The following is a 14,018-nucleotide window of genomic DNA, read 5'->3' as shown; positions in this document are numbered from 1 at the left end:
CTGGGGAAGAGTAATTCAGGTGTGGAAAAGATGTGAATAAACCAAAGAGATATGAAAACGCTTAGTATGCTTGGATGACTTGGATGAGATGGAGTAAAGGACGACTGGGTCAGGTAATAGGAAAGGAAGTAGATAGGCTGGGGCCATTTCCTTGAAAAAGGTTCCTTCTGCAGGCTGTGGAACAATATCAAAGGTTGTTGACCAGGGAAATGACTTGATCAGATCAGTCTTTGAGCACAAATATAGTCACCACTCCTCCTTCCTAAAATTCTAGCCATTAGAGTGCAAGTAAGACAACAAGCAGCAGGAGAAGAACCAGTGTAAGTGAATATAGTGTTACACGTCCCTATAACCTTATACAGGTAATCTTACTAACACACACACATATGGAGAGTCTGTGTATATGGTTATATAAATATATATAATTGTGCATGTATGGTGTGTGCATATATATTAGACAGAAAATACAGCGTTAACGTATCCTATATACTTAATTTGATTCCTGGTTGGTTGTTTACAATGACCTCATGGTAAGAATCTGTAAGCTGGTACTTGTCATTAGTTTGACAAGAATCTTCCTGATTCCACAATGGAAACTTACTAAACTCTGAGCTGTGAATTTTAGATTACGATGCCACTTCTATTATTAACTGTTCAACATTAGAATTGGACCTTAGTTTACCTTACATAAAATGAGTAAACTAAGTTAGATGATCTCCAGGTCTAAAATGTGTTAAACATCATATGACTTCATTGTTCTATAGTGGTCGCCTCCCTCCTTCCCACCCCCACTATTTCTTCTTCTTAATTTTTTGGAGGGAGGAATTTATTTGAGACTCTGAATAAAGTTCTAAACAACCACCTCAGAAAAAAATCACATATACTCTGTATTGGCTAGAAATGTGTCTTGAACTACAAATAACAGAACATCCAAAGACAGTGGGATAAAAAAAAAAAAAAAGGAATCCCAAGGTAAAGGGTTGCTGGCATTATGTGGTGGTTAATTTTATGTGTCAACTTGACTGGGCTAAGGGAGGCCCAGATAGCCGGTAAAACATTATTTCTGAATGTGATAGTTCCAGGAGAGATTAGGATTTGAGTCAGTAGACTGAGTACAGAAGATCACCCTTACCAATGTCTCAGCCAGTCTGCTGAGGGCCTGAATAGAACAAGAAGGTGGAGGAAGGACAAACTCCCTTCTCCTGCTGGAGCTGCAAAATCTGTCATCTTCTGCCCTCAGACATCAGCCCTCCCAGTTCGCAGGCCTCTGGACTCAGACTGAATTATTCCACTAGCTTTCCTGGTTCTCCAGCTTGGAGATCACAGGACTTCTCAGCCTCCATTTTCACACAAGCCAATTCCTGTAATAAATCTCATGTAGGTCTCTGTAGATCCTATTGGCTTTGTTTCTCTGGAAAGCTCTGACTAATAGACATTGGTTAAGGGGCCTGACCACATCAAGGCCAGCATTTCTGAAACTGTAGCATTTCCCTCATCTTTGTCACCTCGGCGTGTAAAATGTCTGAAATAAGAGGGAATTGTGGCACCAGAGGCAGCTACTCCCTTTCATCAGGAAGGCAATTTTTTTTTTCCAGAACCATCTCCTCTCTCTCCCCATCAGTATTCCTCCACTTAGGTTTCAGTGTCCAGAGGGTGTCATGTGACCACCTCAGCATTGAGAGAGTCTGCCGGAGATTTGTGAACTCAACTTTTGCATACAGTTTAGGGAATTCAAAAATCTTCTGAAGCCCATTGTGGTACCCAGCTTCAGAATCCCTGATCTAAAATGTGGGTCACAGTATCTCTGAACCTCAGCTTTCAGATCCTCAGTTCTCAAAGAAAAACTGAAGTCTGGACAGATTTCTAATAATCCGGTTTGAAGCAGCAATGTATTTAAAGGCCAGAGAATCAAAGAAGACAGTGTGCTATGAAAAATGTTTTGCAAACTATAAGTTCAGCTTAATATGAGGCATATTTCTACTGTAAGAATTTTCTTTGTTATCCATAGATTATATACCCTGATTTCCACTTGCATCTTGTGTGTGTGTGAGTGTGTAAATAAAATAATAAAATCAAAGTAGAACAAAGGGAAACATACAAGCAAACCATTGCCAGGAAAACAGAAAATATTTTATTAGTTTCCAGATTGAGAAATGATGAACTTATTTCAATAGAAATCTATGACCCTCCTCAAGGAGCCCACCTTGGCATTCAAGGCCCCCCAGTCATGGTAGCGCCTGTAGTCCCCTGACCTCAGCAGGTACTGCCTCCCCCCATAGTTGGGCTACTCATAGAGGACCCAGGAGCCCTCCAGCACATTGAAAGAGTAAATCTCATTGAAGTGGAAGCGGTCCTGAAGAGAGGAGCAGTCCTCAGTGATCTCTATCATCTGGCCTCTGTAATCTTCCCTCTCATAAAGTCTGATCCTGTGAGAGCCAGCCTGGCCCATCCAGAGGTGGAAAGAGGAGAAAAGCAAACCATGAAATGATTCCAACACATTCATGCCATCCAGGTTGGTGAGGACCAGCTCAAGCCATTTTCAAATACACAGTAAAAATGAATTATTTCTGAATATGTATATATTCCTCATTTTCAAAGGTGGAGATTCAGTACCTTTTTAAGATCATAAAGTGTGACTGAAAATTAAAAGGAAATCTCACTCCTTAACATATTCAGATATTTCGCAGGACGACTGTAAACCCCACTTGGGACACTGTAAACCCCACTTGGGACACTGCACTACAAAGAAACCCAAGACTTTCACAGCTTTTTATTATTTTTGTCATTGTGAAGGAAATATTCTAATTTTTCAAGCATGTGTGTTTGAACAGTGAAGTCAGTCCGTGAAATAAATGACCCTACATTGAGGTTAAAATAAATCTCGGAAAAATCACCAGGGACTTAGATGCTTCTGTTTCTGTGGAAAGCATAGTTAAACATCTTAAGTCTCTCAGTTAAATACTTAATTTTCACTTAATAATTTATGAATTGAATAAAGGAAAATGAACCAGAAAAATCAATAAACCCAGGGACGAATTTTTCAAAAAACGTAATGTCTCAAAACACGTGTATGAACTATATGTAGCCCATGTGTAATATCTCTGTGTTGCTCTCTATTAAGAGAAAAGTACTTTTATTTGTACAGGTGGGGAAAACCAAAATGTGCAAGTGGGGAGCAAAATGGGAAAAGAGTCATACAAAAATTAACACTTGTAAATGTTTCCTTTTCAACTCCTGTCTTCTCAGTTACTACCTTTTATTTTAGCATCTAATTATTTTTCTATTAGATATTACTGGTTTTTCTACAACTCCGTTGTAAATGATTCCAGGTCAGGACTTCTGTTTTATACATGCCCGGGGCAGCCAACCCATTCTTACTCAATAAATATTTGTTGATTAATTGGTACCTGGGCAACACTTTGCTTTTTGTTCCCGGCAAATTATATTGACCTAATATACCATAGCTTACCTTTTTTTCCTCTCAGACTCTCAGTTATGCTAAATGATCGCTACTCCAAATGTTTAACCTTTGCTTGAAACTATCCATTCTGCATCCAAAGGGCCCTGTCCTGACATGGAACAGGACTCACGTGGGGAATGAGGCGGCAGGAGCGGATGGAGTCGCTGAGGCCCAGCCACTGCTGGTAGTCGGGGTAGTCCCCGCGCCGTAGGAAGTACTGGCAGCCCGAGAAGTTGGGCTGCTCGTAGAGCATCCAGCAGCCGCTGTCCACGCGGATGGAGTTGCAGCGGCCCAAGTAGGGCTGCAGGTTGGCGTGGTCGCTGCTGCACTCGTAGTGGCAGCCCTGGAAGCCCCGGTCCTCGTAGAAGGTGATCTGCAAGGAAGGGGAGGAGAGGGCTCAGAGGCCAGGCTCGCAGGCCCCCGTGTGCGGGGCCCCTCGCGGCCCGGGCGCCGGGCTCACCTTCCCCATGGCTGGAGCACACGTGCGGCGCGAGCTCAGTGCGGCGGGGCCGGCGCGGCGGGTCTATATAGCAGGAGGGCTGCTGCGTTGGCAGGAACAACACAAAAGGGGCCTCCTGGGTGAGGAGGGGATTTTTATGTTCTCTTTTTCCTCTTTGCTGTCAGAGTACACGGGGCTCATTGTGGATTTCTCTTTGCAGTGTTCCTGTTGCTATTACTAGCTGATGCCATTGAGACCGTTTGGGAGGAAAAAAGTAATTTGAGACATTATCTATTTAATAATAGAAGTAGAGCTTCAGCCATTTCATACATAGTCCACACTTTTGTTTGTATGGGTTGGAGAAAAACAGAAGAAAAAAAAAACAGTGTAGGAACAAAAAGGTAAAAAGCCTTAATGTACCAAATATAAGCTAATCTGTAAGAACTCTGTGCCATAATATTGACTACCAATTGTTAATAAAAAGGAAACACCTTAACTGAATGCTGAAAATTTCAAATTAGTCTTTTAAGAGAGCTTCCTCATTAAAGGGTGTAAGAAGTTGGAATATTTTTACCAAGGGAGTTCACAAAACTTCAAACTTTTACTATGGTGATAAAACAAAAACAAATCCAGAAGACACAGATCTTTAGTATTTGGTCTGATTGTTGCAGTCAAGCATGGAGGTAGACTGAAGATTGGATTTGTTATTTTGGCTACCTGGAATTCCAAAGGAAGAAAAGTTTAATATGCTTAATCTCAGAAAGAAGAACTAAAAGGGAAACTTCTAAAAGTTTAAGGAAATAAGAAAAAATAATACATTTAAAACTCAAAACCATATTACCTCTTAGGTTATTACAAGATAAAACCAAATTCTTAAGAAACCCATTTCTGGTAGGATCTAGATGCACTGTTGCTCTGTGGGAAACAAGAGTAAACAAAGCTTTTGACTTAGAGGAAATTGATTGCATGAACATAAACAGAATAAATTTTAAAAAATCATCATTTTGCTCAGAGTTATTTCTATGGGGAAAGTACTGATAGATGAAAACTGTAAAATAGGGGAAAGAACCAGAATGCAGAGTCCCAGAGAGCACCTGGAGGAGCACGATGGGGATGACAGGACGGATGACCGCGTCAGCTGACGTACAAGTGAAATTTCTGATACGTCTGGAGGATCAAAACAAGGGAACTTTGGGATTGTTTTTTTCATTAACTGGGAACAGAGAAAGCTTTATTTCAGCTGAGGGAAGAAACAGGGAGTCCGACACTTCTCATAGAACTGAAATGTGAATGGCTTGGGCCAAAATGTGGCTTAATTTCAATGCTTCACAGAAAATCCCAGGACAAATTAATATAAGACAAATGTATATAAGACCCAAGTCCCAAACTGTACTTAGTGTGCTAAGTCAACACAGGCGGAGACCTGAGACTCTCCTTGTGCCTGTAGCACAGAAGCGGGGCTCTGCACCAGTTGTCTGGAATGACTGATGGAGACGTCTTTGGAGGGAGAATAAGAGAGAATAACACCTTATTGTACAGAGCTTTAGTCCAGGAAGTAACCTTTGTTACTCCATAAATATTCACATGGTTTCAGACAAAAGTGAAGGAAAAAGAGACTAGTTCAGGTTCGGATTTTGCTGCATGGAGGGTTAATGATTTGAGTAGCTAGTGTAAATGTCAGTCTACAAAATGAAGTGTATAAGAAATGCCACTTTCTTTATTTTCTATAACTCAAAATATTTTATGAATCTAAGTCTCATTCCACTGGGATGGGGGGAAATTTTATCTTTAGTCATTGTTGGGATTTCCTCTCTTCATGTCCCCAGGCTCTATGGTTGGGTTCTATGGGTTTACCTTGAACCAAGGCATTTCATGGTGAGGGAGGATTCTTTGGAAACTACTGTGATGTCCATTGTTGGTGGCTCTCCCCAGCTTTCACACCAGCATGGAAATAAAAACTGGCGATCTTGAAAGATGTGGACATGGAGATGTGTTTTGTTTGGCTGATACCATGTTTAGATGCCTTCGGTAATGCTTTAGGTTGGTTCATTCTTTCCACAGTTCACCATACTACCCATCATTCCTTGTCATCTTAAAAGCGGTTGTTTCACTTTCAGGTATACCTCATTTTATGGTGCTTTGCTTTGTTGAGTTTTGCAAGTATTGTTTTGTTTTGTTTTTTTACAAATTGAAGGTTTGTGGCAGCTCTGAGTCAAGCAAGTCTATCAGTACCATTTTTCTAGCAGCATGTGCTCATTTCAAGTTTCTGTCTCACATTTTGGTAATTCTCATAATATTTCAAACTTTTTCATTATTATTTTACTTGTTATGGGGATCTGTGATCAGTGATCTTTGATGTTATTATTGTAATTGTTTTGGGGCACCATGAATCACACCCTTATAAGAAGGTGAACTTAATCCATAAATGTTGTGTATGTTCTGACTGCTCCATCAACAGGCTGTTTCCCCATTTCTCTTGATCTCCTCAGGTCTCCTTATTCCCTGAGACACAACGATATTGAGATTAGGTCAATTACTAAATCTACAATGCTCTCTAACTGTTCAAGTGAAAGGAAGAGTCACACGTGTCTCACTTTAAATCAAAAGCTAGAAATGATTAAGCTTAGTGAGGAAGACATATCGAAAGCAGAGACAGGCTGAAATCTGGGCCTCCTGTGCCAAATAGCCAAGTTGTGGAAGCAAAGGAAAAATTCTTGGAGGAAATTAAAAGTGCTATTCTAGTGAACACACAAATGAAGGAAGTGAAACAGCTTTATTGTTTATAAGTTTGAGTGGTCTGGATAGAAGATCAAACCAGCCACAACACTCCCTTAAGCCAAAGCCTAAACCAGAGCAAGGAGAACCTAACTCTCTTCAATTCTTCAAAGGCTGAGAGAAATGAGGAAGCTGCAGAAGAAAAGTTTGAAGCTAGCAGAGGTTGTTCATGAGGTTTAAGGAAAGAAGTTGTCTCCATAACATCAAAGTACAAGGTGAAGCAGCAAGTGCTGATGGAGAAGTTGCAGCAAGTTATCCAGAAGATCCAGCTGAGATCATTAATGAAGGTGGCTACACTAAACAACAGGTTTCAATATACATGAAATAATGTTATATTGGAAGAAGATGCCATCTAGGACAGCTAGAGAGAAGTCAATGCCTGGCTTCAAAGCTTCACAGGACAGGCTGACTCCCTTGTTAAGAGCTATTGAACTGGTGACTTGAAGTTAAAGCCAGTGCTCATTTACCATTTTGAAAATCCTAGGGTCCTTAAGAACTATGCAAAATCTACTCTGTTGGTGCTCTATAAATGTAACAACAAAGCCTGGGTGACAGCACATCTCTTCACAACATGGTTTACTGAGTATTTTAAGCTCACTGTTGAGACCTACTGCTCAGAAAAAAAGATTCTTTTCAAAATTACTGTTCATTGACAATGCACCCCATTACCCAAGAGCTCTGATGGAGATAGACAATGAGATTAATGCTGTTTTCATGCCTGCTGACACAGCATTCTTCCTGCAACCATGGATCAAGGAGTAATTTTGACTTTCAAGTCATATTATGTAAGAAACACATTTCATCAGGCTATAGCTGCCATAGATAGTGATTCCTCTGATGGATCTGGACAAAGTCAACTGAAAACCTTCTGGAAAGGATTCACCATTTTAGATGCCACTAAAAACACTTGTGATTCATGGGAAAAGGTAAAAATATCAACAATAACAGGAGTTTGGAAGAAGTTGATGACTCTGAGGGATTCAAGACTTTGGCAGAGGAAGTAACAGCAGATGTGGTGACAATAGCAAGAGAACTAGAATTAGAAGTGGAGCCTGAAGATGTGACTTGATTGCTGCAACCTCATGATCAAACTTAAATGGATGAGGAGTTGCTTCTCATGGATGAGCAAAGAAAGTGATTCCTTGAGATGGAATCTACTCTTGGTGAAGATGCTGTGAAAATTGTTGAAATGACAACAAAGAATTTAGACTATTGCATGAACTTAGTTGCTAAAGCATGGTGTGAGGAGTGACTCCAGTTTTGAAAGAAGTTCTGCTGTGGGCAAAATGCTATCAAAGAGCATTGCATGCTACAGAGAAGTCTTTTGTGAAAGGAAGAGTCAATTTATGTGGCAAAGTTCATTGTTTTCTTATTTTAAGAAATTGTCACAGCTGCCCAGCCTTCAGCAACCACCACCCTGATCAGTCAGCAGCCATCAACATCAAGGCAAAACCTTCCACCAGCAAAAAGATTATGACTTACTGAAGGCTCAGATGATTGTTAGTCTTTTTTAGCAATAAAGTATTTTTCATTGATGTATGTAGAGTGTAATGCTATTGCACTCTTACTGGACTATAGTATAGTGTAAACATAGCTTTCATAAGCACTGGGAAGCCAAAATATTCATGTGACTCATTTTATTGTGATGTTTGCTTTATTGTTCTAGAAATAAACAGTTTTCTAGTACAAGCTGCATTTGAGGAACATTATCTGGAAGGTGAAAAAAATTAGCTCAATCACATAAGAAGCTTATATACTAAACAAATTAAGCCTTTTATTTGGGCTGATCTCACAATGTCTTTGGGGGTATATCTGTATTTACATCATCTCTCTCTGGCCCTTGAAGATAATGAATTGTAACCTCAAACAAGAGTTTTCAGACTCTGCATAGTTTTTATCAGTGTTTGCCAAATAAAAAAACCTATAAGTCAAAGCAGCATTCCTAAGCATTCTCTCTTGGTCTGAATCACACTTTATTAGAAACTTGTATATTTTGAGGGATTAAAATATTCTTTTTCAAATGTCTTTTTTAAAAATGTAAAATGATGTAATAATAAATGGTTCTTAGTTTTGAATTTTTGTTGCTTTGTTTTTAATTTCAAATGTCCTTCCTTGCCAATATAACAACTGGCAATCCTATGTCAGTTTCTATTTAAGGAAATTGACCTGGGAAGTCTAAAATATTAAGAAACACTTGATTTTAAGAATGTGAAAAATATGGTGAGCAATTGCTGATGGGGAGGGTCTGTTTGTTAGAAACTTCAAAATTTTATCCTAGAGTTATTTCAGAAATTATCCTTCCAAGGGAGAAGGGACAAATTGGGATATGTGATTAAGAAATACAAACTACTATGTATAAAATAGATAAGAAATAAGGAAATATTGTATAGCACAGGGAATTATAGCCATTATCTTGTAATAACTTTTCAGGGAGTATAATCTGTAAATATACTGAGTCACTATGCTGTATACTTGAAACCAATATAATATTGTAAATCAACTATTTTTCAGTAAAACAGATTTAACCAAAAAAAAAAAAGAAAAAAGAAAAAAGAAAGGATGAAAGGAAGAAAGAAGAAAGAAAGAAAGAAGAATAAATAAATAAATAAATAAATAAATAAATAAATAAATAAATAAATAAATAAATTACCCTCCATAGAACCCCCACATTAGGATGACCATAACAGCAAAGGACATATTTGAACCTAAGCTGGAATCCATGCTTGCCTCCTGCTGAGGGACCCTGGATGTGTTATTAAGTTTAACTTAACCTCAGGTGTTTTCATGAGTGTTGTAAATAAAAGGCTTAATTTGTTCAGTATATAAGCTTCTTATGTGATTGAGCTAATTTTTTTCACCTTCCAGATAATGTTTCTCAAATACACCTTATACTACAAAAGTGTCACATTCTTTTTGTGTCGCAGGGCATTTTCATTTTAAACACAGTAGTGTTACTCAAGCATCTTCATCCCTGTCTGCTATCGCTAACATTAACTATCATTAATCTGTATTATTCTCAGGATCTTTTACAAAAGACGTAGAATTCACCAGCAAAGGCACAAAACTGACTGTAAAAGTGACTGGAACCCAGTCCCTCAACATTTCTCTCTTGGAATTCTAAAGAAGAAAAAGGCCATTTCATCTTAGGTTGCAAGCTCCCTGTAATTTTGTGTGAGACCAAAAAATAGAGAAAATAAGTCAATTATAAAATGTTGGGATTGTTCTTAGAATTGCTGTTCCTTAGAAGATTTATATGTGAGTCTCAAGCATGGTTAGCACAAGAAACAGGCAGATTTTGTAGTTCTGGATCATTAAAATTTCTCCTGAATGACAAGAGGGCCATTGGAGGGTTCCAATAGAGGCTTGCACCTCAAGACCAGTGGGTTGGAGAAAGGAATAAAGGGGCGGAAAGTTAGGGGATGGTGGGTAGGAGAAAGGATGAAGTCACCTGTAGGAGACTGTGATAGAGAAACGGTGACCAGTGACTTCCTGGCCTCTCGTTCCCCAGCCAAAGGGCCAAAGGTCAGAATTGGCTACTCCTGAGATGCAACTCCTGTCTGTTGTGTGAAAAATAGATTTTTTTTTTCTATGCACAGGAAGCTGTTTTCATTAGAGAAGTTGTTCCAAAGCAGGAAAAAAAAAAATGCTACAGCGAGGTAACGTTTGTAAGGAAGTTCTAAATGTATATGTCCTGCCAGGAAAACACTTTCACTTCCCAAATGTTAAGGAATAAAAACACGTATCATGAGAAATATATAAATAAGTATTGTTCCATTTTTCCCCCTAGAAATGAGTCATGGGATGCCTTAAAACTGCTTAATAACAGTACTTGATAAACAAGTGATTACAGAAGTACTATTTAGAACTTGGAAAGTACTTGACCAAAAAAAGTGGTTATGTATGTATTATTTAACATTAGTATTTAGTATTATTGGGTGAGTTCTGTGGCAATCGGGACAATGCCTTCTGTTTGTTTTGTTTGTTTTTTCATCCCCAATGCTGCACAGAGCAGGCCTCTTGAAAGGTGCTCAAAAAATGGTGAAGCCCCCAACTCGAAGAAGCTAGGCTTCCTGGTGGCTAACAATTGGGCAGTTTATTAAAATGAAAAATAACTTGCACTATGAGTGGGCAGTCTCATTTCTAGGTCTCTGTCCTCCAGAAATGATGGCATCTGTAGCTAAAGGTATATGTGTGATGATATTCATGGCAGTCTTGTTTGTAAAAGCAAAATTGGAAAAGCTTAATCACCAGTGGATAAATGGTTAAATAATCTAGGGGACCTCCAACAATGGAACACTATGCAGCCACTAAACAGAATCAGGTACTGACCTAGATATATGTCCATATCACATTACATTTTAAAAGCAAGTTGCAAACTAATATGTACAGCATGGTTTCATTTTTTTTTAAATCGAGGTACTGGGGATTGAAGCCAGGACCTCATGCATGTTAAGCATGCACTCTACCACTGAGCTACACCTACCCCCCAAAATGATTTCATTTTTGTAAGGGAAAAAATAGCATGGGTTTCATGAGCTAGCTATATAAACAAGGGAAAAATTCAAGAAGTTACCCACCAAACATAAAGAAGGACTGTCAATGAAGAGTGGGCTCAGAAGGACCACCTCCACTTGATTTATTTGCATTAGCTGGGCACCGTGTACAGCTGGGCAGCTTCTGTACTTCATGCAGTGTTTGGCCCAGCAGCTGTACTGGCCAAGAGGTGCAGCCTGGTCAGGAGCTGTTTTAGAAGAGGAAGAAGAGTCCAAAAGTACGGCAGTGGCCGATGGCAGCCCTGGCATTAGTTACATGATACTGTGCTGGAAAGTAAACAAAAGTACAATTCCTTATATAGTCTAATCAGGCTTTTCAAGTGGGCTGCCCTGCACCACTCATCTGTGACCCTCTGTGGCCTACAACCACGTCGTGGGTCAGAAGGAAACTTCTGGAATGTTGTTCCTCAGCTGAATGCCTGCCTCCCTTCTTAACGCATCACCCTCTCCCATTTTTCTCTTTTGATCTTCTTTTCTTTATTTCTCAGACAGGCTACTTCCTTTCTCCACCCATACTTCTGAGCCTTATTCAAAACTCATCCTACCTTGAAATTCTTCTAGAACAGACCCCACCCCTTCTTATCCACGCTTCAATCTTCAACAAGGAGCATTTACAGGTGAGTTAATTGGCACACAATGAAACAGAAACAGAAGCCAGGGATTGCCAACAATACAGACTAGATACTTTATTAGGTTCCAAAATGAGAAAATAGTGGTGTGAACCTATTTTAGTATAAATCCACCACCCTCCGCAAAGAGCCTGCCTTAGCATCAAGGGCGCCCCAGTCGTGGTACCGCCGGTACTCTTGGGGCCGCAGCAGGTACTGCCGGCCGCAGTAGTTGGGCATCTCATAGAGGACCCAGCAGCCCTCCAGCACGTGGAGGGAGCGGACTTCACTCAGGTGGAAGCGGTCCTGGATGCAGGAGCAATCCTCACTCAGCTCCATCATGAGGCCTTTGTGATCCTCTTTCTCATACAGTCGCAGCCTGTGGGAACTTGCCTGCTCCGTGCACAAAGAGAAGGAGCAGAAAAAGCAACCAAACAACAGATGAACTTGGCAGGTTGGGGCACAAGCTTGTCAGTGTCAAAGCTGAGACTGAAATTGCTCTGAATGCTGTGTACGGATCTGTGTCCTACTAGCATTTGACAAATACGTGCATGCTCATTTTCTATTTCTTATGTAAGCAATAGAATTTTTAAGAGGTTCAATGTCTGGATTAGAACCCATCAAGAGCTCAAATTTTCTGATTCCCTAATTTCTTGATTCCTAGGTGATAAACCTATGTTTGGGGGGAAAATGTGAAGTATTTTGCCTATATTTTAATATGAGTGTTATCTCCCCAATTTATATACATATACACATGTACGTATAAATTTGCCACTGAAATAGGATTTTAAAAAAATCACATCCTTCGGTGGAAAATTTGTTTAAATAGTCGTTTGAAACCAAAATTCAACTGATTTTCCAAATTAAGAAAAATTACCTTTTCCAAAATTGGACCACACCTTTGAATATCCTATATTAGCAACAGAGTGTTCCATTTTTACTAGTCTACAGTGGAAATGATCTAATTCTTTCATTTTCGATTCCTTTGCTACAGGTAAAAATTAATTTGTTAGAAATACTGCTTTCTTATGCCCAACCAGCTTCCGAACTGCAAGTTTTAGTTTATGTCCCACTATGATATTACATTTGTTACAGACAAGTTTTGATTGACCTAAATGGCAGCAAAAATTAAACACAAACCTGGCTCCCTATGCGAATTCTTCCTTATGTTCTCTGCTGTTTTTGTGCCTGTATCTCTCTGGGCTTCAGCAGCTATCTAAAGCCCATTTAACCCTTCTGTGTTTTTAAAGGAAAACCTCCCTCACTCTAACACCCATCAATAATATGGTGAGGAAACTCAGGAGACGTGATTGGAATCAAGCCGGACTCACTTGGGGGATGAGACAGCAGGAGCGGATGGAGTCGTTGAAGCCCATCCACTGCTGGTAGTCGGAGTAGTCCCCGCGCCGCAGGAAGTACTGGTGGCCCTGGAAGTTGGGGCGCTCGTAGATCATCCAGCAGCCGCTGTCCACGCGGATGGAGTTGCAGCGGCTGAAGTAGGGCTGCAGGTTGGCGTGGTCGCTGCTGCACTCGTAGTGGCGGCCCTGGAAGCCCCGTTCCTCGTAGAAGGTGATCTGCAAGGTAGAATAATTCAGATTTCATATTCTCCCAATAATAAATCTTGGATAGAGGCTTTTCCCCCTCCCCTCCATTTGATTTCACTTGTGTTCCGCTTACCTTCCCCATGGCTGGTTGACGCGGGTTATGAGAGTTCAGTGTGATGGGGCCCAGCGGCGCTGCGGGTCTATATAGCAGGACGGCTGCTGCGTTGGCAAGAACAATACAAAAGGGGCCCCCGGGGGTGAGTAAGGGAATTTTATGGATCCCTTTTACATGCTGCATTCAGTGGAAATGCCTGTCGAGTTTGCCCTCATTCTCTGGTATATTCTAACGCTGTCCTGAACGGCTTCTGGATGAATCCCTAGAGTGGCTTTTATTTGGATTCTTAGTGTTTTATAAATTTATCAGCACAATAGTCTGCACTTTTGACCTGAAACTTGTGTCTCTATACATATGATTCAATTATACCCCGTGTATTTTCCAGGGAAAAATCTATGCCTTAATGGAAGTGCCCAGAATTCCAGAGAGACTGTGGGTGAAGCAGAATGCCACAAGTACTAATTTTCCTGGACCACAGAGACCACTCAATCTTAAAACTTCTTTCTTTACAGGACTTGTCAATC

At 40.1% G+C, this 14,018-nt stretch overlaps 2 protein-coding genes across 3 annotated transcripts; both read right to left on the bottom strand.

Moving 5' to 3' along the window:
• Window positions 1-2,167: 2,167 nt before the first annotated feature.
• LOC105093557 (gamma-crystallin D) lies at window positions 2,168-3,929 on the bottom strand. The gene is given in 3 exon segments (XM_031451113.2): window positions 2,168-2,440; window positions 3,591-3,833; window positions 3,921-3,929. Coding segments are annotated over 3 exon segments (525 nt in total).
• Window positions 3,930-11,886: 7,957 nt separating this feature from the next.
• On the bottom strand, window positions 11,887-13,526 carry LOC105093556 (gamma-crystallin C). 2 transcript variants are annotated; one of them, XM_010985437.3, is made up of 3 exons: window positions 13,513-13,526; window positions 13,167-13,409; window positions 11,887-12,228 (listed from the first exon to the last, which is right to left on the bottom strand). In XM_010985437.3, exons 1-3 carry the CDS (start codon window positions 13,519-13,521, stop codon window positions 11,956-11,958), a joined length of 525 nt encoding a protein of 174 aa, XP_010983739.3. In that variant the 5' UTR covers window positions 13,522-13,526; the 3' UTR covers window positions 11,887-11,955. The 2 variants fall into 2 exon arrangements, with proteins under 2 accessions (XP_010983739.3, XP_010983738.3); XM_010985436.3 differs by having other exon boundaries at window positions 11,956-12,231; window positions 13,513-13,521.
• Between the last annotated feature and the right edge of the window lie 492 nt (window positions 13,527-14,018).

This window comes from Camelus dromedarius, chromosome 4 (assembly GCF_036321535.1).
Source record: "Camelus dromedarius isolate mCamDro1 chromosome 4, mCamDro1.pat, whole genome shotgun sequence".
Classification (NCBI taxonomy): domain Eukaryota; kingdom Metazoa; phylum Chordata; class Mammalia; order Artiodactyla; family Camelidae; genus Camelus; species Camelus dromedarius.
Note: the sequence above shows the minus strand (reverse complement) of the source record. Positions and strands in the feature narration are given on the sequence as shown.

What these genes read in the sequence shown, in the direction of transcription:
- LOC105093556 (XM_010985436.3), bottom strand. An exon ending in CCTGCTGTCTCATCCCCCAA is followed by an intron (nt 12,232 to 13,166) that starts GTGAGTCCGGCT and finishes TTGTGCACGGAG; the next exon opens with CAGGCAAGTTCCCACAGGCT.